Source organism: Heteronotia binoei, chromosome 12, assembly GCF_032191835.1.
Source record: "Heteronotia binoei isolate CCM8104 ecotype False Entrance Well chromosome 12, APGP_CSIRO_Hbin_v1, whole genome shotgun sequence".
NCBI classification, from domain to species: domain Eukaryota; kingdom Metazoa; phylum Chordata; class Lepidosauria; order Squamata; family Gekkonidae; genus Heteronotia; species Heteronotia binoei.
In genome coordinates, this window is record NC_083234.1 from 26,690,081 (window position 1) to 26,712,730 (window position 22,650).

Consider the following 22,650-nt stretch of genomic DNA (forward strand, 5'->3'; position numbering starts at 1 on the left):
TGCCATCCATTACAGCTAGTAGGAGGGGGAATCCCTTTGCCACTGACCTTGCATCAAGAGGAAGTTCTGCTTGAAAGCCTCTTGCGACACCACTTTACACAAATGTTTAGGATAGGACTGTATTACTAAATCTTATGTACATCTCATTGGGAATAAGCCATCGGCATGACTGCAGCTCAGTGCACATTTTCTCGAGAGTAGGCCTCACTGGATGCAGCAAAGGCTTCTTCTAAGGAAACTTGACTAGTTTAAAGCTGCAATTGATCTGAGCTATTTGAGGCACCAGTCAATGTCTTTCAGCAATCCATCTATTACCTAGGGATGCCAGGTCCAATTCAAGAAATATCTGGGGACTTTGGGAGGGAGCCAGGAGAAAGGTTGTGAAATGCATAATTAAGCTCCAAAGGGAGTTCTGGCCATCACATTTAAAGGGACTGCACACCTATTAAAATGCCTTCCTTCCACTGGAAATAATGAAGGACAGGGGCACCTTCTTTTGGGGCTCATAGAATTGAATCCTCTGGTCCAATCTTTTTGAAACTTGGAGGGTGTAATAAGGAGAGGCATTGAATGCTATGCTGAAATTTGGTGCCTCTACCTCAAAAAACAACCCCTGATACTCACAGATCAATTCTCCATTATACCCTATTGGAATTGCTCTCCATAGGGAATAACGGAGTGCCCAGCAGACATTCCCCTCCTGCTTTCTGTTGACCCTGAAGCAGGGGGAGAGGCCCTCCAAACCAGGGGATCCCCTGCTCCCACCTGGGGATTGGCAACCCTACCATTACCTGCTGGTCTCAGGCAGAGTTCCATTTCTCCTGTTCATCAATGTCAGCTAAGGAACATTGCATACAATGGAACTGGCCATCCCATTATGAAAGGAGGACCAGCTTGGGTGATCTGCATCTATGTACTGTGGTGGGAACTTATAGAAAAGACCCATTAACTGTAACTCCAGAGGGGTAGTCCATTGTAGAAAGAAGAAACAGGGCCACTGAGGCACTTCAAATGTTTTCATTCAGTACCTGACCAGCAGTAGTGAGTTCATCAATAAAACTTAACCTTTCTGCAGGAATGTGTACCCTCCCATTTGTCTGAAGTCTGGTGCTTCTCTGATAACCAGATTTTCTGGGGTAGCTTGATTGCTGATATGACTGTGTAAAATCACCCCTGCAATGGAGATCCCCGACAGCTCATGAGTAATCCATTTCTTCTACGCATTTAGCAGTGGTTTCCCTTTCACACCTGATATGCATTGAAGCCCCACCCTCAGGATTCTCTGCAAGCCCTATTTTAATTTTTAGTTTTATTTTGAGGAGCATGGGAACACAGGACTGCATAGGAATATTGCAGTACCTTTAACCATCACCTGTCTGTGGACACCTCCACAATCCCCTCCCCCTAAACACAAAACAAGGAAAGAACACTGACATGCAAAGACACAGCAGCCCGCCTCTGCTTGATGTTTGCTTACACAGTAACTGAGTAACAGGCACAAAAAGAATTACACCCTTCGCTCGTTAAAGAAGCCAACTGGAAGTAGTCAATCACCCAGGCAGAATGGACAGGCTAGGTTGCTGGTGTGCTCTGTGGCTTAAATAACTTTTAACTATAGTAATTACTTACAGGGATGTATAACACCACTTTAAAAAGGTCAAGGTAGTCCCCTGTGCAAGCACCAGTTGTTTCCGACTCTGGGGTGATGTCGCATCATGGCATTTTCATGGCAGACTTTTTATGCGGTGGTTTGCCACTGCCACCCCCAATCATCTGCACTTTCCCCCCACTAAGCTGGGTACTCCACTTTAGGGGGCTCCAAACAACTGAGTAGAAATTGCACAACTGCTTTCAATTTTCAAAAGTTTTTATTAGTTTCAAAAAGTTGAGAATTAGGCAACAGAAAAGAAGGGAAAGGTAAAGACACCCTACCTTCTGATATTATTTTACAAATACTTTCCTGCACAGCTGCTTTCAGTAAGCACACAGTAAAAGCTTCAAACAGCATCAGAAAAGCCAGGCATTGGTTTCTATGCTCCCATCAACTGGGATCTACATTAAATCAGGATCTGGCCTCATAAATTTCAGACTTTTACCTTCTAGTCCTGAACTCATTTGAGGATTACAGCCCAGCCCAAGACAGAGCAGCCCACCAGGTCAAGAAAGTTACACACTACATCAAGGGTCCCTTGCAGGCACCTTTGGAATTTGACACTGGTGGGTGTTGCCACAAACTGGCTGTCACCGGAGGCACAGCCAGCCATAAAATGGGCTACTACAGCTTACCTTCGGTCACAGTGAAGATTCATGTGCTGTGTTAGCAGCTGCTGCCAAAGCAACCTTTTTCAAAATATGCACAATCAGATCTCCAATGGCCAGACAGAAGCCTGGCTGGACAAAAGCACCCCCCCACACACACTTTCTGTAACCACTTGGTGGCCATCATAAAAGGTCTCCACAGGCACCATGTCAGCACTCACAGGCATCCCTTCACTACAAGCTCTGAATACAATTATCAACCCAAAACTGGATTAGAGCAGGGGTGGCCAAACTGTGGCTTGGGAACTACATGTGGATCTTTCACACATATTATGTGGCTCTTGAAGCCCCTACTGCCCTGTCAGTTGGCTTGGAAAATGCATGTAAAATTGCTTTCTTTCCACCTCTCCTCCCTATCTGTTTGCTTTCTTCCTTCCATCCCTCAAACACCTGATGTTTATTCTATGTGGCTCTTACGTTAAGCAAGTTTGGCCACCCCTGGGTTAGAAAGTGCCTCCAGAGCAGACACACTGGAACTGGCCAGAAAGCCAAGAGAGAAACACCTGATTTTTTGCTTCCCTCTCTGCAAGGGAAGGAACAAGAGCACTGCAGGTGACTATCTGAGAGGCTGTGGTGAAGCTGCACTTCGGCATCACAGCATACTTATAGGAAACTTGGATCCTCCTCCTCTTCCTCCTCCAAATGATGCTTTTGGTGACTTTGGCTCGTTACCCGTTTTGTGCAGCTACCAATGGCATGCTGCCCTTCCTGGTGAATCCTCCCCACCCAAAACATGAGCAAAACTATCACAGGTCTTGGTCTTTGAGAGATGAAAGGGGCCTGAGCCTTGCTTATTTCCCCTGAGGTCCACCCACAGCATCACTTCTGCTCAAACCACTGAAGCCCTGTGAAAACACCCCACTTTCACCATGCTCTTAACCTCCCCGGAAAAGCGTAAGATACTGACGAGGTATGAACATCAGACCCTCCCACCCCTTTCATAGCCAACCTGTTGAAGAGTTCTGAGAATTCAAAAGCTTGCATATTTTGCTGCATTATTTTGGTTGGTCTTAATAAAGGCCTTTCTGAAAGAACTGGTGCCCACCCCACGGGAATAAGCGATGATCCACTACAAGCTTTTTAAAAACTTGATTTTTATCTGTCTGTCCTCAAGGCCAAAAAAGGCTCAAAGTCTACAATATTGTACCCAATTATTTCCATGTCCCACTGGGACTTGCTTCTGAGTAATTGCGCGTAGGATTATGCCGCGGTAACAGTTGGGAGCGAATCCTCCATTGGGGATCAAGAGCAGCAGTTGCCAGTCCTATGAAGTCTCTTGCTTCAAAATCAAGGACTGGTTTCTCAAATACGATACAAAATACACCCTGTTACGGCAGGCTGTGCTTCTTCCCTTCTGAAGAAAAATAAATCTTTTGGTCTTGCGAGATGAGCATGGACACCTCGACTGTCTCCATGCTGGCAGATCAAGGGCTTCATGAAAACGAGTTTTCACCAGCCACTAGACATTCTATTTCGTTATCTGGGATCCAGTTCGTACATTAACAGAAGCCAAACTTCACTCTTTGGCAGCATCTGATAAATGCAGGCTTCCAGCTGCTTTCCGTTAATCAGCAGTGTAAAGGCCCAGCTGAAAGGAAGGGCACATTTTCCCCTGCAAAGAAGTAAAATTATCATTTGTTGTTGTTGTGCAGAACTGAAAACTGCTTGGGCCTCATTCTTCTGGATAGTCCTCCCCAAAGCAAACTGAAAACACCTCTGAAGTGGATCTGAACAAGAGCATTGCTGTAGAGAAGTGAGATGTCTTCAACCATTCCAGGGCTGAACTAAGCACAAAGCGGAAAATCTTAGAATGTCAGAGGGAGAGTCAGAGTCAGAGCAAGGTTTGAGGGTAGCAAGCTAAGGAGAGGCAACAGAACATATGAACATATAAAGCTGCCTTATACTGAATCAGACCCTCAGTCCATCAAAGTCAGTATTGTCTACTCAGACTGGCAGCGGCTCTCCAGGGTCTCAAGCTGAGGTTTTTCACACTTATTTTAGTTGGAGATGCTGGGGATTGAACCTGGGACCTTCTGCTTACCAAGCAGATGCTCTACCACTGAACCACCGTCCCTCCTCAACTACCATTGCTGAACCCCAGGAAGTATACTGCAGTGAGGAACCAACCCAAAGGTCAGGGCTACAGCGGAACTGTTTCACCTGCTAAGAAACCTGGTGAAGCCATGTTGCCACTCTTCTCTGAATGCCAGGTAGGCAGCAGGGGTGGCACTCTTGCTCATTATACCTGTACACTAGCAGCAGATCCTTCCAAAAGGCAACAAAAAGGTGCCCCTATATTGCAGTAGGCATCTTTGGAACTATGGCACAGGATGGTGGGTGCACCTGCAAAATGGCTGCCACAGGAGGCAAATTTTTACTTTTTTTGTTTAATCTCTTGCAGGTGAAGAGTGCCTGGGCTGGTTGCTATGACTACAACACCTTTGATCAGACCTGCATGGGAAGCCCCAGAGCAGGGAAAAAGAAGGGTAATTTACAAATGGGCCCACAGGCACCATGTTGGGGATGCTTGCTGGAACAGCTCTGTGGCCCAGCAGCAATGGATTTGGTTCCCCAATGTTGTCTTGGAAAATGCTGAGAGATCAAAGGTGGGATGGGGTGCCTGGGGAGAGCACAGCTTGAGGAGGATGCATTGTTACTTCTCAATGATACTCTAGGCTGCTTCTCATAGTCTCTATGGCCTTTAACACGGAGACTAGCAGAAATTCTTACAGCATGCCTTCTCCTGCTCAATTCCACAAGGGAAGAAAATTGGATTTGGGGACCTGCAATTCTCCGCCCTAGGCAAGTAAATGGGAGGCCTATCTTGGCTCCACAACGCCTGGATGTTCCCAACCCAGAAGGTGGAGGTATTTTTGAAGTCACTAATGTGGGTGAAAAGGATGGGAGAACAAAAGTTGGGGGACTCACCATCTGAGCCTGTTCCCACTTGTCTGGCCCTGCTAGATGATATTCCTCTCTAGAAATTTTTCGCCTCTGATGAGCCTGTCAAAGGAGAATCTCTTGAGGTCGATGGTCTTGTACTTTCCATCCAGGATGAGCTCAGTGATGCATTTGCCCACAGCCAGGGAATGCTGCAGTCCGTGCCCACTAAAACCAGAGGCAAAGTAGATGTTCTGCACGAGCGGGTGTGTGCCAATCACAGGGTTCTGATCAAAGGTATTGTAGTCATAGTAACCAGCCCAGGCACTCTTCACCTAAAAGAGATTAAACAAAAAAAAGTACAAATAAAGTCCTTGCCAAGGAAAGGTCACAGGCCAAGACTGGCAGAGGCTCTTTGGGGGAAAACATTAAAGGCTCCAGAAAGGAAGACCAGCTCTCAGATCACATAAGGGGGCTTTACTGACAGGGTTGCCCTCTGGATAGAGAATTCACCACGGCTTTTTTTTTTAGCAGGAATGCGCAGGAATATAGTTCTGGCTAGCTTGTGACCAGGAGGTGTAGCCTAATATGCAAATAAGTTCCTGCTGGGCTTTTTCTACAAAAATGCCCTGTATGAAACAATGGTGATGTCAGGGGGTGTGGTCTAATATGCAAGTGAGTTCCTGTTCGGATTTTTCTACCAAAAAGCCGTGAAATTCACTATTGTATTGATTCACTAAATCCTGGTTAGCTGTTCCCAGGCTGAGAACATAGTTAAACAATGGGCGTGATAAATAAGAGCCCATGCCAGCTAGAAAGAGGCAGAAGTAGAAAGGCCTAAGCAGTTTGAGCTTTTCAGCTCGCTTTACAGTTTACTTCTACCCAAAACATGATTTGTGGTACAAGTTTTTAAGGTGCTGCATGTTTTAGGCTACTTTTCTGCTCTTGGTCTTGTAATCATTTATTGTTACAGCTTTTATGGTGCCTTGTTCTTGTGTTTTTGCTTTGTAAGCCCCCTCGAGAAGACAGCATAGAAATTATCTCAATAAATAATACAAGCAAAGGCTGGAGAAGTCATGTAGTTGTATTATGGCTGCTAACAGAGTTCAGTAGTCTAAGTGTCTATTTATACTGTCGATTAATGTCAAACACAAAATCCCAAATTGCTACCCTTTGTCTTTCCTAGCTCTCTAAACTCAGCACATAAGCACTAAGGGCCAGTTCGCACATATTTATTCACCAGCTGATTAAACCACTCAGCTAACTTGCAACTGAATGTGTGACTGGGGATGGCTGAAAAGTATCTTAAGGCAAAAGTTCTACCCGTATTGTGCATTTAAGCTGACTTGTTCAGGCAAGTTGACCTCTGAATGCTGCAGGCATCAAGTTCCATGTGTGATCCAACCACCTCAATTTCAGAAGTTACCTAAAAAAAGGCAAAAGCCTCAAAGGATACAGGGAACCTAACACCAAAATTGTCCCTGGCAACTACCCCTCCCACCCAAGTGGGGACAGGAACAGGTTGACATATTAGTATATTATGGGTTGCTGGCAGCACTTTGTTTGTAGAACAAGCCCAGCAGGAACTCATTTGCCTATTAGGCCACAACCACTGATATCACCATTGTTTTACATAGGTTTTTTGTACAAAAAGCTCAGCAGGGACTAATTTGCATATTAGGCCACACCCCCTGACACAAGGCCAGCAGGAACTGTGTTCCTGTGCATTCCTGCTCAAAAAAAGCCCTGGTTGTTGGTACTGGATGTACTGAGGAGGCCTCCGGTACCTCCTCCTTGCTTGAGAGCCAGTTTGGTGTAGTGGTTAAGTGCACTGACTCTTATCTGAGAGAACTGGGTTTGATTCCCCACTCCTCCACTTGCAGCTGCTGGAATGGCTTTGGGTCAGCCATAGCTATTGCAGGAGTTGTCCTTGAAAGGGCAGCTGCTGTGAGAGTTTTCTCAGCCCCACCAGCCTCACAGGGTTTTTTTTTTTTTTCCGGGGGGGGGGGGGAGCAAAGGAGATTGTGAGCCACTCTGCGATTCAGAGTGAAGGATGGGGTATAATCCAATATCATTATCTTCTTCTTGTAAAGGCACAGCCCACAAGTCTACAGGTCCCAATTACCAAAACCACAATTTGAGAAGAATTGCAGATGTATACCCCGCTCTTCTCCCTGAATCAGACTCAGAGTGGCTTATAATCTCCTATATCTTCTCCCCCCACAACAGACACCCTGTGAGGTGGGTGGGGCTGAGAGGGCTCTCACAGCAACTGCCCTTTCAAGGAAAACCTCTGCAGAGCTACGGCTAACCTAAGGCCATTCCAGCAGGTGCAAGTGGAGCAGTGAGGAATCAAACCCGGTTCTCCCATATAAGAGTCCACACACTTAACCACTACACCAAACTGGCTCTCAACCAAGCAGCATTATTTGCATAGGAGCTTAGGAAGAAAGTCTCAGGGAAGAAGCTGGGGAGACAACCATTCATTGTTTTACCTTTAGGTATTCAAAAGCAGGCACCCTGTGGGCCAGCTTGGGCCAGACTTTCTCTTGGAAGAAGTCATGATCTACCTCCAGGTCCTGGGTATCTGGCTCTTCTTCCTGAGAAGGGAAGACAGACATTGTTTGTTACCCACCCTTCACGCCAGATAGCAATGTGGCCTTCCAAAGGCCGCACCACTTTAAGCATGGCTTGCATCCTGAACTTAAAAAGGCAGGGCAACACCTTCCAAAAAGGTGGAGAATGACTTTCAACAACCTGTCTCCATATTGCAGAATGGAGCTCAAGTAGGCTTTGGCAGCGTAAAGGTCAACAAAACAGAACTGCTCCAGAATGAGACAAGCAGCATAGTGTAGTGGCTTGAACAATGAGCTTTAGACCGTGGAGACCCAGCTTCAAATCATCTCTCAGCTACATGTATAAGCAGGAACACTGGGCCAGTTGCCATTTGGTGAAAACAAGGGATGGTCCATCTAAACTAGCCTGAGATCCTTGGAAGACACAATAAAAAAATTCTGGCCCCACCCTATCCTTACGTGGCTGCTTTCCTACATGTCAGGAGAAAGATGGAGTTTCATCAGAAGGGGCTCTTGGAGGTACTTCCACCACTACTTCCCAGCGGTTGGCTCCCATAAACCCACAGCACACTCACCTCTGTGGGGCTTATGCTTCCAAGGTAGTTGCCACCTATGCCTTCCCTGCGGCAGTAAGCTCCTGTGGTGTCGATTAATATTGGAGTCTCTAAGCCAGGCCCATCAGGGCAATTCCAGACATAGACATACCTGGGGACAACAGAAAACCCCCCAACAAAAATTCTGGGAACATCCTGGGCTCAACTACAACCCAAGAGGGGAGCAACATTAGAAAGAAACAGCACAGAGCCACAGTGCTGGTAAGAACTGTGATCCTTCCATTTCAGTGTTCATTTCTGCTCTTCCCAACAGATGAAGCTGCCTTAAAAACTCATTCCTCCTCAATGGAAACCCCAAGCTACTGTTCTGTTCTCCTCCCTTTTATCCCCACCACAATTCTGTGAAATAAAATGAGAGTAGGTGACTGGCCCAAGGTGACCCAGCAAACTTCTGTGGCTGTGTGGGCGTTCATACCTGGGTCCCCCAGATTGTTGTTTGCCACAGTAGCCCAGGGATCCTCAACCTTTTTGAGCCTGAGGGCCCCTTTGGAACTCTGACATGGGCACAGGCACAAAATGGCTACCGCAGGAGGCAGAGCCAGTCACAAAATGGCTGCCACAGCTTACCTTTAGTCATACACCGATCTTCATGCTGTGGCAGCTGCTGCAAAAGCAATTTTTTTTTAAAAAATCTGTTCTGCCAGTCAAGTTTCTACTGGCCAATCAAAACCCGTTCTGGGCAAAAGCTCACCTAGCCCCACCCACTTTCTAGAAATCCTTGGTGGGCACAAGGAAAGGTATTGGCAGGCACCATGGCACACCCCCCCTCCCAGCACCACACTGAGGACCCCTGCTCTAGCCGCTACACCAGTTCTTATCTCCTCAAGGCAGGTAGGCATTGCAGCTCCCCAATGCAGTACAAGGGCTGTAAATGATACCTTTTTTTAGGTTCCACGGGTAGCTTGATCTCTGCCAATGATCCTGGTGGCCCAGTCCCAATGCCGGCCAGTTCCGCCACTCTCCCTGACCAGGCTCCAGCTGCATTCACCACTAGGGAACACTCTATTGTGACATTATCTATGCTGTTGGGCATTTGAACCTAGAAGGTATTTATAGGAGGAAGGAGCTGGTGTGGTTTTCAGCAGAGCAACCAATTCACAAATGTGTCACCTAGTCCAAAAACAACAGTTGGAGGAGCTTGTGCTTTCTCAGAAACCACCCCCCCCTTTGTGGAACAGCCTGTCATTATGATACACAGACACACTTTCTTTAGCAGCTTTTCACACACCTCATTTTGCAAGACTTTTAGCAATTCATGGCTACTGTATATTAATCCTGAGAGTGTTATCAGACAATATTGATAAACCACTACTGGGATTCCTGCACAATATCTTAGGTGTTCCTCAGTGTGTTTCTGGAATAGCTCTGACAGCCAAAGTTGGGGAGATGTCCTTTGAAGCAAAGGCCTGCAGAAGCGTGTTTTAACTGGAATTTAGGCTATTAAAATCAAATCCGGAATCAAGCTTTCTTAGATTAGCTATGTTGGACTACCACATAAGTGACTGGAATAGACTACTGGATCACAAATCATCATGCCTGGATACTACCCAGGATGCAATGGACACAAATAGTCAAGAACTGAACCAGCTCACTAGGAGATGTCTTAGAGACATCGATTATGAGAGTACGCTGATCAGGACCTGCAGAGTGGGTTCACTGTTCTCAGTTGGCTTTCTCCCACCAACAAAAATGCCAAATTATCTAATAGGCCTGAATGCTCTACCTTCAGCAGCGAAGCCAGGAAGATTCAGTAGAATTCCATACTCAGATAGACTCTGCAACTGTGGTAGCAACAAGACTGACTCTGTTGATAGCATATTTTTGATTGCCCTAAATTCTCAGAGCTGAATTGAGCTCCCCTATTATTTAATCAGAACTCTCTCTTCAGAAGCGAAACCATCCCAGCTACTCAGAGACAAAGATAAACAAACCACTCTGCATGCAACAAAATTTCTGGCAGCTGTTGTTAAGTTACAGGATAACTTTTGGGTTCTCCTCCCATGGGATGAGGCTTTGCTGTTTATGAAAAACAGTAAGAAGTAAAAGTAAAGTATATTGAGACTATGATTGAAAACCATGTATTTTGCCGCTGACTATATGCCACCATGAATGCAGGAGGGGGGAGGGGAATAAATTTTCAAATAAATGACATAAATAAAATATTGGGAGTCTTGTTAGAAGTTCTCAAGTTGGTTTTGCAACACCCAGCACTGTCATACAGGCATGCAGCATTGCTTCCATCACTTTGAGAGGTCTTCCCCTTCCACGTGGCCACTACCTCAGGAGGTCTGTGGATTTCACTTTGGCCCATCCACTCTGCACCCCACCCTTCTGCCACCAAAGGAGTTAAAAACCTAAGAACAATCAGAAGAGTGCTGCTGGATCAAACCAGCGGCGCATCCAGTCCAGCATCCTGTCTCACACAGAGGCCAACCAGCTACCCTAGAGGGCCAACAGCATGACACAGAAGCCAAGACTCCAATGTTGCATCTTGCTCTGGAATTCAGAGCCTGACAGTCATGGAATGTGGAGGTTCCCCTCAGTCACCATGGCTAGCAGCCACTGATAGATCTATTCTCCAACCTCCCTGAAGGACTACTTACGTTAGTATACATGATCCGGGGGAAATTAATGACCTTCCCATCCTCCGTCACCATTTCATTGGAAACACACTGGAAAGCTGGGGGAGGAGACACACACAGAAGCAGCTGCGGTTAGCACAGCAACACGAAAGGAGAAAGGAGTCTGTATGCATACATCCACAGTGGTATGCAAACAACTGTATCCCCTCCCCAGCTCGTGAAACCTAGAGGGCAAATTCCTTCCTCTGTTATCTTTCCATTCATAAAAGTCATTCATAAAAGAAAGAGCACAGGTGAGTCTGGGGAGAGTGCTCATGCTTCTGGCTACTCCATCAAAGCAGGTTAGGTTCCCAGTATAATAGCCCATTTCTCCCCTCTGAATGTGGCACAAATTTTACTTTTGTTTCCATAGGAGAGAATGGAGAATATTTTAACAGTACCGTAAATGTATGCGACTGATCACAGCTGAGGAAGGAGGGAGAAAGAAATGGAAGACTCACACGTCACTTCTCCAAGACTCTGGTAGACACCCATCGATATTGCTTTGCGCCGCAAGGCATTGAGGAGACTCCAAGGGTCAAACCATCCTTCGTTTTCCAGGCCTAAAGCACAGAAGAGGATGCAAAAAGGAAATGTCCACTTAGACTCACAACTGCTTGACACTTAAAGCAGCCTGCAAGTTGACTGTAACTTAAATAACACAATCCAAGAAGCAAAAAAATGTGCGTTGGGCAGCATTCTGGCCTGGTGATAAATAAAAAAACTCCTTGTAAAGGTACCTCCCCCTTAATGATTCCCCCATTTGTTTTTCCTTCCCAGTCTTCAGTCTAGCTATACACCAGTCATGAAAAGATGCCTCTGGACTATCCCACTAGCCACCTTACAAGTTCTCCTTTCCTCAAGGAAAACAGATGACTGGTGCAATCCTAAACAGGGTTACACCCTTCTAAACCTAAGTGCTTAGATTTGCATTAGAAATAATTTGGCTGTGCGGCTTGGTTACAGGCAAGTAAAACCAGGAAGTACATCGGGGGAGGAATGCATCAGAAATATTCCAAGCCTTTTCCCTTTAATATTCTACCTTTCATTATTAAAACAATGGTAGCTTTCTATCCCTTTTTCCTACTCAGATGTAAGAAAAACACAATGGCTACAGTCTTCCCACTCTATAAACCCAAAGTATAGTGGACAGAATGTCGGACTATGATCTGGGAGACTCAGGTTCAAATCCCCAGTCTGTCCCAGAAGCTTGCTGGGTGACCTTAGGCCAGTCGCATACTCCTAGCCTACACTACGTTACAGGATTATTGTCAGGGGTGGAATTCTAGCAGGAGCTCCTTTGCATATTAGGCCACATACCCCTGATGTAGCGAATCCTCCAAGAGCTTACAAGGCTCTTTTTTGTAAGCGCTTGGAGAATTGGCTACATCAGCGGTATGTGGCCTAATATGCAGATGAGCTCCTGCTAGAATTCCACTCCTGGTTATTGTGGGGATAAAGCGGAAGAGAGAGGAACAAGGCAAACTACTTTGGGTGTCCACTGGGGAGAAAAGCAGGCTATGAATGAAGTAAAGAATTAATAATAAATCTCAGCTTCTAGTGCGCTCAAGCCCTTTTGCTCATTGACTAGATGACTGCCAAAGACCCTTTCAAAAGGGAGGCAACCGCTACATTATAATATTGGCACCACATCATGGGCAGCCCGACCAGCATTTTGATACTGACATCTGAGCACCAACATAATAGCAGTAATAACGTCAGCAACATGTTGAGTGCCAATATAACAACAGTAGTGATGATAAACAAATACCGGATAACTAGCCTATAGTTCTATAGTTCTGTTATATTGTTGTTTTATTATATGGTCTTGTTTTTAAACTGAATTGTTGATTTTAAAATGCTGTTAGTTGCCCCGAGCCCGTAAGGGAAGAGCAGGATACAAATCTAAAAAAATAAATAAAATAAAAATATCAAAGATTTCAGGTTTTCACGGCTGGTAACATTAAGGTTTGTAGAATCTTTCGGGCTCAAGTGCCGTGTTCTACTGGAGAAAGTTTTTAAAATAAAAATAGCCTTTTAAAAGCTAATCGATACATGAAACAACATTATCCTCATTCAAGGACTTGTTTTACTTTTTTACTGTTTGGTACTGAACTCCTCTCCTTCTCAGTGTTGTTACAGGATTTCTCCCACCCCACCCCATTTTGGGATATGGGCCAGAGTAAAACGAAGGCTGGACAAGAGACCCACATGCAGACTGGAAGCTGGGGATGCAAAGGTGTGGGGGTCTCCCCACTCCTCTTGCACACACTAAGGACACAGAGATGCTGCCAAAAATGCTTCTTCTGGAGGCAGCAGCATCCGCATCAACATCCTGTTTCACAACAGACGGAGAATGAACAGTCCAATACCATAGGAAGCCAAAGCTACGCCATCTGTATTCAACCACGGAAATTTCTTTTTCAGTTGGGCCGGTGATAAGAGGGACACCTCAGCTCCTTCTGTCCTGAAAAGCCGGTAGAGAACTCTCATCAGAATGCGCTTGTTTGAGAGGAGGACCTCAAAAAGCTGCCTTCAGGAAATGCAACACAGCTTGGAAGTGTGCCTTGGGTGGGGAGAGAAGGGGGCAATCTGTGTCAAAAATAAGGGATGGTAAGGAAACTTTAGGAGGCAAGCCTGATCTCATTAAATTTCAGGAGTTAAACAGGGTTGGCCTTTGGATGGAAGACCATCAAGGAGAAGAAGAGATTGTATTTATACCCCCCCTTCACTTGGCGTCTCACGGCAGCTTACAATCTCCTTTTCCTTCCCCTCCCCACAACAGACACCCTGTGAAGTAGGTAGGGCTGAGAGAACACCTCTGAGAGAACTTGTGACTGACCCAAGATCACACCAGCAGCTGCATGTGGAGGAGTGAGGAATCAAACCTGGTTCTCCCAGATTAGAGTCTATTCTCTTAACCACTACACCAAACTGACTTCCATGGAAGACCTCTGTGTGCCTCAGAGGAGGGGAAACAGAAGGGGGCAATCTGTGTCAAAAATAAGAGATGGTAAGGATACTTTAGGAGGGAAAGTGGCACAGGATAGCCTGATCTCATCAGATGTCAGAAATTAAACAGCGTTGGTCCTTGGATGGGAGACCATCAAGGAAGACCACTGCAGAGGAAGGCAATGGCGAACCAAGGCAGCTTCTCACCTGCCTTGAAAGCCCCTTGCTGGGGATGCCACAAGGTGGTTGTGATCTGACAGCACTTATGTACATAATGATACTTTTCAGATCTGAATTTTCAAACTACCTCTGTGTGGAATTAAACAAAGCCAGTGTGGTGTTAAGAGTGTCGGACTGGTATCTAAGAGACCCAGCTTGGAATGTCTACTTGTGCTATGGAAGCTCACTGGATGAGCTTGGCCCAGTCACGCTCTCTAAGCCTAACCTACCCCACAGGGCTGTTGTGAGGATGAAATGGAGGAGAGGAGATTGAAGTACACCCCTTGGAATCTCCACTGGAGAGAAAGGCAGGGAACAAATGAATTAAATAAACAGACATAATCATCAGGAGTGGGAGAAGAGTGATAATTCAGCGCCGCCCCCCCCCCCAACAATAAAGTTGGGAGAGATATAATTTTGTCTAACCCACCTGCTAAAAGCCCAGTTACCTAAAACTCATAAAAAGGAGCAACAGGAGAGTGCAAAGATGGACAATCATTTATGTGTTTTTTTTAGAACCATCAAGCCTACAGGGAAATGAGTCTTCATTTGTACCATTCTTTAAATTCATCATCAAGGGTGGATTTTGTGAATTAAACTGCATGCCTGATTGAGAGGGGGAGAGCTCTTTCCCAAAGGGGTCAAGTCGCCATTTCACAAGGCAGCCTTTCTGTAGCCCCTCGATGTCTAGTCTAACCCTCATTATACTAACCAACATTCTCCGAGGTTTTGCCAGCGAAGAACAGACCTAAGACTCGGATGAAAAAGCATGCCCTGTGTTTTCCTAAACAATCACTGACAAATATAACGTAGGCAACAGCCTACAGCAGGGGTGGCCAAACTTGCTTAATGTAAGAGCCACAGAGAATAAATCAGATGTTTGAGAGCCGCAAGACAGGAAGGAAAATAGATGGAGGGAGAGGTGGAAAGAAAGCAATTTTAACTTTAACTGCATTCTCCAAGCCACCATCTAGCTTGGCTTGGAGATGTGATTTAAAGAGACAAATGCCTTTTCCAAGCTTGCTGACAGGGTGATGGAGGCTTCAAGAGCCACACAATATGTATGAAAAAGCCACATGTGGCTCCTGAGCCACAGTTTGGCCACCCCTGCCTACAGCAAAGGGCAGCAGCCACGGCTCAGTAGTGGACCATCTGCTTCAGATGCCAAAGATCTCCGGTTCAGTCCCCTGTATCTCCCATTAAAAGGGTCAGGTAGGTGGTGATGTGAAAGGCCTCAGCCTGAGATCCTGGAGAGTTGCTGCCAAACGATACCAGCGGTGTGAGGTTAAGGAGTTTAATGTGTGTTCACCTGAAGAGAATTCGAAGTCAGGAAGTAATCTGGATACTGGAGGTAGGAAGCTGGTTGCAGCTGAGATCAATTAGACTTGCCTTTGCCGAGTACCTCTTTGATCAACACATCTGTGCAGCTGTTGTCCTCCTTCCATCCCTTCTTCTTTCCGCCCCCCCTTTCCCTTTCACTACAGCCTCCTTCACGGTCCATACCTTTGAATTTTTACATTCTCTTCCAACATAGCAGCTCCTTCCTCTGGGGCCAAGAAGAGATAACCCGAGGGATTAAACTGGACATCAACAGGCGGCTCGTTGAAAACACCAAGGTACTCCTGGAAATAAAAAGTGACTCTGTCAATACTTCATAGACTGCTGTCTTTAGGAAGGGAGGGGACCCGATGGGTATTAACTTTGCACTTGTATAGCGCTAAGCACTAAGCATCTTGCAAAGACCCTCACAATAGCTCTGCAAGGTAGGCGAGCATTGGTGGTAGAAAGTGTAGTCAAGTCACAGCTGACTTCTGGTGACCCCGCAGGGTTTTCAAGGCCAGAGATGTTCTGAAGGTGGTTTATCATCACCTGCCACGCACAGCCACCCTTGGTGGTCTCCCATACGAGTACTAACCAGGGCCGACTGCTTAGTTCCCACGATCAGGCTAGTATTCAGGTTAGGGCAGGCCAGTGTTACTACTACCCCTGTGTTACAGAGCAAAGGGTCATGGGTGAGAAAACAGCTGAATGAGTTTGTGGTGGACACAAGCAGTATTCCCTCTAAGCTGAGTTAGTGTGAGGTAGCTCACAGTTTTTTAGCTTCTAGCTCACGCATTTTTGCCTTAGCTTAGGAAGGATGGCCCCTCAGCAAACTAATTTAGGCAGTAGCTCAGAACTTTATTGCCAGTAGCTCACAAAGCAGAATTTTCACTCACAAGAGTCCACAGCTTAGAGAGAGTATTGGACACAAGATGTGAACTGGCTCTCATTTCATACTCTTAGCCCATTGGAGGGCTGTGGCTTAACAGTAAAGCATCCACCTGGCATGCAGAAAGTCCCAGGTTCAATCCCCGGCACCTCCAGTTAAAGGATCTGGCCCACAGGTGATGTGAAAGACCTCTACCCGAGAACCTGGTCAGCCACTGCCACTCTGAGCAGACAGTACTAACTAACCAAGGATCCAATTCAGTATAGGGCAGCTTCATGTGTTTATACACCAGAGACACCCTTTTAAAGTATGCAGGCACTGCTAGAACTTCAGAATGGAAGAGAGATGCAGTCCACACGTGTCTTTACACAAGAGAAGGGATATGAATCTAGAGAACTTCAGAATCACTTAAAAAGTGTAATGCTAGCTTTCCTCCATCATTTTTGAAGATAATATTCCACTGAAGAAATACAGCCATGGCTTTGATCAGGACAGTTTGCCTTTGTGATCTGCACATGTTTGTTTATTTTTTAAAGTCCTGCAACATTCTTAGTGGGGTTAGGAGCAAGACAGAAGTCAACTCCATCGTTTCCAGGGTAAGCGGATGGTGCGTCATCCACTGGGAGGCCCATCCACAGAGCTGGTACCCCTACGTGGCTGCTACAACAATGGATTGCTTAATTAAGATAGCAGCAAACTGCAAACCTGCTCCTGATACCCAACCACAGGGTCTGACACACCCAGAGAAAGGCAAATTTCTGCTAACCAGACAGATGTAGTAGTATACAGGTTAGACATTTGTTCAGAAACACTTCCACAGCACTCTAGACATCAGAAAGCCAGCTACAAGCTGTCTACCCAGGAAAGGTGTCTTCTTCCCCTTCCTCCACATGTTCTGTTCTAGGGGATGGGGCAAGTAAGGATAAGAGTTCAGAGAAAAGCCAGGCACAAAGGCAAGCAAAAGTCACGGACATACATTGACTGAGCGCAAGAAGTTGGCTGAGAACTGGGACATCTTGATATTTTCAGGAGTTGAAAACTGCTGCCGTATCCCTCCCACAGACAGCACGGTAGATGCTTTGGTGTACTAAAAGAAAGGGGGCGGGGGGAGAGGAGGAAGAAAGGTAGTGAAAGTTAGCTCTGCAGCTCAAGAACAAAGCCTCCCAAATACTTCCAAAGCACAAGCCATAAGCCCCCATTCAAACATCTTTGCTCGCAGGCAATACAAACTCAAGAATACCCACTTTGCCCTGGAAGCTTGTTGGGTGACCTCCGGACAGCCATGCACCCTCATACAAGGTTGTTGTGAAGATAAAATGGAGGGCAGGAGAATGATATAAGTCGTTTTGAGTCCCCATTGGGGAGAAAGGTAAAAATGAATAAAATTGAAATGGAAAAGTTACATTTCCTAGCTTCTTGCACAGCCCGCAGGAGTCTTTAGGAACGCCATTGTTCTCTTTCTTGTTTATACACGCAACCAAGGCTTTTTTTGAGCAGGAATAGACAGGAACGCAGTTCCAGCTGGTGTCAGGGGTGTGTGGTCTAATATGCAAATGAGTTCCTGCTGGGCTTTTTCTACCAAAAAAGCCCTGACCACAATACAGTGAAAGGCCTTCTTGGCTATCTTTGGTCAAGTCCTCTTTACAGAAAAGAACTCACACTGTAGCAACCCATCAGACACACCTCCCATTCAACTTTACGCGTCAGACTTTCTCCTGAGCAAGGTCCCATTTGGATTCCAAACCAGCAAGGACTCACCTGGAGATCCCTCTCCACCACAACTACCCGAAGTGCATTTCTGTGTGGCTCTCGCATCTTCAGCCAGAAGGCGACAGACCAGCCAACTATCCCACCTCCAACAATGACTATGTCTGCCCGGTCAGGAGGGTAGTCTTTTGAAATGCCCAGAGGGTTCCAGTCGCTACCAGGAAGGACTTCTTTCAGCTTGTTGCGGAACTCTGCCATCTCCTTCCCAAACTCTGTGTGCAAAAGAAAAGTCAGCTAACAACTGAGCTAATATTACTGGTTTCTGGAATCGGGGAAAAAATAAGTGAAGGCATAATTCTGTATGCATACCGCCAACTTCTGTGGAATGCTAGTCCCCCCCCCCTTTCTTGTAGTTTGCTGTTACTTAGTTAACTAGATGGAAACAGTTCAACAAGTAGTATTCTGCATATTCAACAGAGATATAAAGCCACCATTTTTGCTATGAAAAAAAATGCCCATTAAAAATGCTTTAAATTCAGGGAATCTTTTCTACGCTGATTTGTTTCTCAAGGAGGCCCAGAACATTTTAGTCAAGACCCTGGTGCATTGCCAAAGATTTTGAGAAGTGTTCCACTCTGCATTTACACAGGGGTCCAGCCAGGCCTGCTGGACTCCTCTGTCAGCTCATTTGAACAACTGAGAATGTACTTTAGAAGCCACTAAGTTCAAGTCTTCACTCAGTCATGTAACTGACATTGCAGTTTTTAGATCAGTCACTCTCATTTCATTTGCAGGCAAAATGGAGGAAAGGGAAAACCACATGGAGTATCTTGAAGGGTAGATAGAACAAATTTAGAAGATCCCCGGTGTTGCTCTGCAGCTGCAAATCCCAAGGGGAAATCTGTGATGTGGAACAAGCTCCTGAAACCATGTAGCCAAGTGGGGTTTTTTTTGAAAAGTTGAACCCACCCCTTTGCCCATTACCCCACATTGGTTCAAAGCTGTCCAAAGATGGCATTTCCTCTGTGAATAAACAGGAAGTTACCAGGCAACTGAACTAAAGATATAAAATTTCCCAAAATGCTTAAGGGGAAAAGCTAAAATGTAGGCAATGCTTTCTTATTTTACTGTTTTAACAGCAAAAATGCATAACATAACTTAATTTGCATATAATGATGTACAATCTATTCCTGTTCTTAAATAGAATTGAAACTTTGGCCTGGTTCATGATCTCTTAGAACAGGGGTGGCCAATGGTAGCTCTCCAGATGTTTTTTGCCTACAACTCCCATCAGCCCAGCCAGCATGGCCAATGGCTGGGGCTGATGGCAAAAAACATCTGGAGGTAAAAAACATCTGGAGAGCTACCACTGGCCACCCCTGTCTTAGAAGACCCTGAATCCAAAAAACCCCACATTACCTAAGAATGACCACCTCCACCATCTCTGAGTGACAGACTTGGGAAGTAAGCTAAAGGAGGTATCATTCACCTTATCTGGCATGGAAGCTTCCAGAGGCATCTGGCTATTGACCACTGGAAACAAAATACTGGATTAGATGGACTTTGAGTAGATCCAGCAAAATCCAGCTTCTTCCACTCTAGAACATGGGTTACGTTAGTGCAGACTAGTAATGCAGCAGGGCAGAGCACTGGTTAATAATGTACCAAATGAAACAGCAAAATCTTCATTGGCCTTGGTGGCTTTCATCAGACTCCATGATTCTCTTGCACTTTGTGCCCCAGTAACTGTACAATAATTGCTTAGTTGTGATAATCCAAGGAGAACTCTGAAGTACTGGCTGCATGGTCAGAACTCATATATTAAACTAGTAGATTAACAGAGCATACCCAGCAACAGTTAAATCAGTCAACAGATTTTAACATCAAGAACACATTCCTTCCCCCTCCCCCAAAAGAAGCCAGCTAGTGCCTCTCACAGAAGGCTTCTTCTGACACCTTTTCTACTGCAAGATAAAGTGGTAGAATCCAAAGGTTGTAAACTGGTCTGTGCCACTTCAGCGTGTGTATGTGAGAGCATATTTTAATGAAGTCCTATATGCAATCAGTAGTGGACAGAAGCTCTCTGAAAGGATACACACAACACAGAATGGACTATCCTAGAACTACACACTATTTTTCCAATACTTTATTTGAAACAGGGTTTTTTAATACACAGGGAACATTAAAAATGGATCCCATGCTCTGCCGTAACACAGTTCACTTGTGCTCGGAAGCAACATCGTTCACTACAATTTCAGGATTTTACCACCACTTTCTGGTGCACCCAGAAATTGAGGCCTGAATTAAACATAACAATGAGACAAAAAGCTACATGTATGTGCTTAATTAGCCAAGGAGAGTTCTATGGCCTCCACAGATATTGCACTGGCTTGCTAACTAAGGCACAGGCACCTGTTTTTCACAAGTACCACCGCAGCTGCAATGAGAGGTCAGGTGGATTCAAAGTCACACAGGCAACATCTTTTGCTTCACACAATATTTCAATTAAGCCTCAAATCCAGATCCATACAGCCTGGAAAATGAGGTGGGATAAAAGGTAATGAAATGGAACTTCAGACAGGTGGGTTTTGTTTTGTTTTTTGGAACATCAGGTGTATATTTTGAATTTCCTCCATCATAGAATTTCAAGACAGTGTTGAAAGATGTCCCCAGCAGCCTCTCATCCAGGCACCAAGATCAACAAAGTTGCTGCCCTGTGAACCTTCAGAATATCCTGGGGTTGTTCTCTAGATGTTTTTTTTTTCAAAATGCAAAGACAACAGAACACACAAAGCTGCCTTATTCTGAATCAGACCCTTAGTCCATCCAAGTCAGTCTTTTCTACTCAGATGGGCAGCGGCTGTCAAGCGTCTCAGTCTGAAGTCTTTCTCATTACCTACTGCCTGGTCCTTTTCACTGGAGATGCCAGGGATTGAACCTGGGACCTTCTGCATGCCCAGCAGATGCTCTCTACCACTAATCCACTAGTCCCTCCCTTAATTCAACTAGAACACTAGCAAAAATAAAGAAAAGGTTCTGCCTCCACTTGCAGCAGCATTTTTAGTAGTAAAAGAAATTTAACAAGGCAGAACATCCTAAAGCAATGGGCAGCTTGGAGACACAAAATGCATTTTGCCATTTTGACCTCTTGCACTGGCACTGGGGTGGCCAACCTTGCTTAAGGTAAGAGCCACATAGAATAAATATCAGATATTTGAGAGCAAGGAATGAAGGATAGGAGAGGGAGAAAGAGGTGGAAAGAAAGCAACTTTAAATGCATTCTTCCAGTTCGCTTGGCTTGAAGAAGTGATTTAAAGAGACAAATGCCTTCTCCAAGCTGACCAACAGGGTGGTAGGAACTTCAAGAGCCACACAATAAGTGTGAAAGAGCCACATGTAGCTCTCAAACCACAACTGGCCAACGCCTGCCGTATAAGCAACCCCTGAAAACATGCTTCCCTCACTCCTCAAGCGTTGGTGCTTTTCCTGGTTTAGCCGTCCAACCATAGAACTAGAGCAGGGGAGTCCACCCTGGTTAAAAACCCCACTTGCTCCTCCTGTTGAGAGACCAGCCGTTCTCTCTCAGCTCACAGGATTGTTGCAGGGCGACATGCAAATCAAGAATCATAGAAATGGAAGGCACCTCCAGTGTCATCTAGTCCAACCTCCTGCATAATACAGGAAACTCACAAATAACCTTCCCTTAAATTCACAGGATCTTCATTGCTGTCAGATGGCCATCTAGCCTCTGTTTAAAAACCTCCAAGGAAGGAGAGCCCACCACCTCTCGAGGAAGCCTGTTCCACTGAGGAACTGCTCTGTCAGGAAGTTCTTCCTAATGTTGAGCCAGAAACTCTTCTGATTTAATTTCAACCCATTGGTTCTGGGGCCACAGAAAACAATTCCACCCCATCCTCTATATGGCAGGCCTTCAAGTACTTGAAGACGATGATCAAATCACCTCTCAGCTGCCTCCTCTCCAGGCTAAACATGCCCAGCTCCTTCCGGACCATATATGCTGTCCTGGATTCCTCTGAAGGAGCAGGATAAAGGCAACAGAATACAGATTTTTTAAAAACCACACTTTTTAGTATATAGCCAAATGCACCCACAGCATGCATTTATTAAGAAGATTTTATTACCCCAGGAACCAGGAGGCTCACGGAAGCGGTCGCGTTGCCGGGACTTCCTAGTGCAGAATTGCCGGCGAGGCTCCACGAGGTTGACGGAGGGCCGCGCAGCCGCCGCCACCAGCGGCCGCAGCCGGCCGAGCATCACCCCGCCACGGATCATCCCCAAGTCGGAATGAAAGCGCCATAAACGCAAAAGGCGCTGAAGGTCAACGCCCCGCCTCCAGGGCCCCAATTGGTCGAATCCACGCCAATTACTTTCTTTAAGCTACGCCCCCTCTGTAGCCGTCTCACAGGTCTGAGAAGACAGCGATGAAGCAGTAGAACAAAGTAAGACTCAAGCTGCACCTTTAAGACCATCAGCGTTTTATTCAGAATGTAAGCTTTCGTATTTGCATGCACACTTCATCAGACGAGGAATCA

General features: G+C 45.7%; 1 protein-coding gene across 1 annotated transcript; it reads right to left on the bottom strand.

Moving 5' to 3' along the window:
• Window positions 1–5,249: 5,249 nt before the first annotated feature.
• On the bottom strand, window positions 5,250–22,390 carry FOXRED1 (FAD dependent oxidoreductase domain containing 1). The gene is made up of 12 exons (XM_060251705.1): window positions 22,240–22,390; window positions 20,364–20,395; window positions 18,149–18,391; window positions 17,367–17,477; window positions 15,685–15,803; window positions 13,383–13,477; window positions 11,472–11,573; window positions 10,993–11,069; window positions 9,268–9,428; window positions 8,351–8,480; window positions 7,695–7,799; window positions 5,250–5,534 (listed from the first exon to the last, which is right to left on the bottom strand). Exons 1-12 carry the CDS (start codon window positions 22,388–22,390, stop codon window positions 5,280–5,282), a joined length of 1,581 nt encoding a protein of 526 aa, XP_060107688.1. The 3' UTR covers window positions 5,250–5,279.
• Window positions 22,391–22,650: the final 260 nt, after the last annotated feature.

Coding starts and splice junctions, on each gene's coding strand:
- FOXRED1 (XM_060251705.1), bottom strand. CDS start 22,390: ATGATCCGTGGCGGGGTGATGCTCGGCCGGCTGCGGCCGCTGGTGGCG. Junction 20,396..22,239: donor TGAGCCTCCTGGTTCCTGGG/GTAATAAAATCT, acceptor TGTTTAATTCAG/GCCTCAATTTCTGGGTGCAC. Junction 15,804..17,366: donor ACTTCTTGCGCTCAGTCAAT/GTATGTCCGTGA, acceptor TTTTATTTCCAG/GAGTACCTTGGTGTTTTCAA.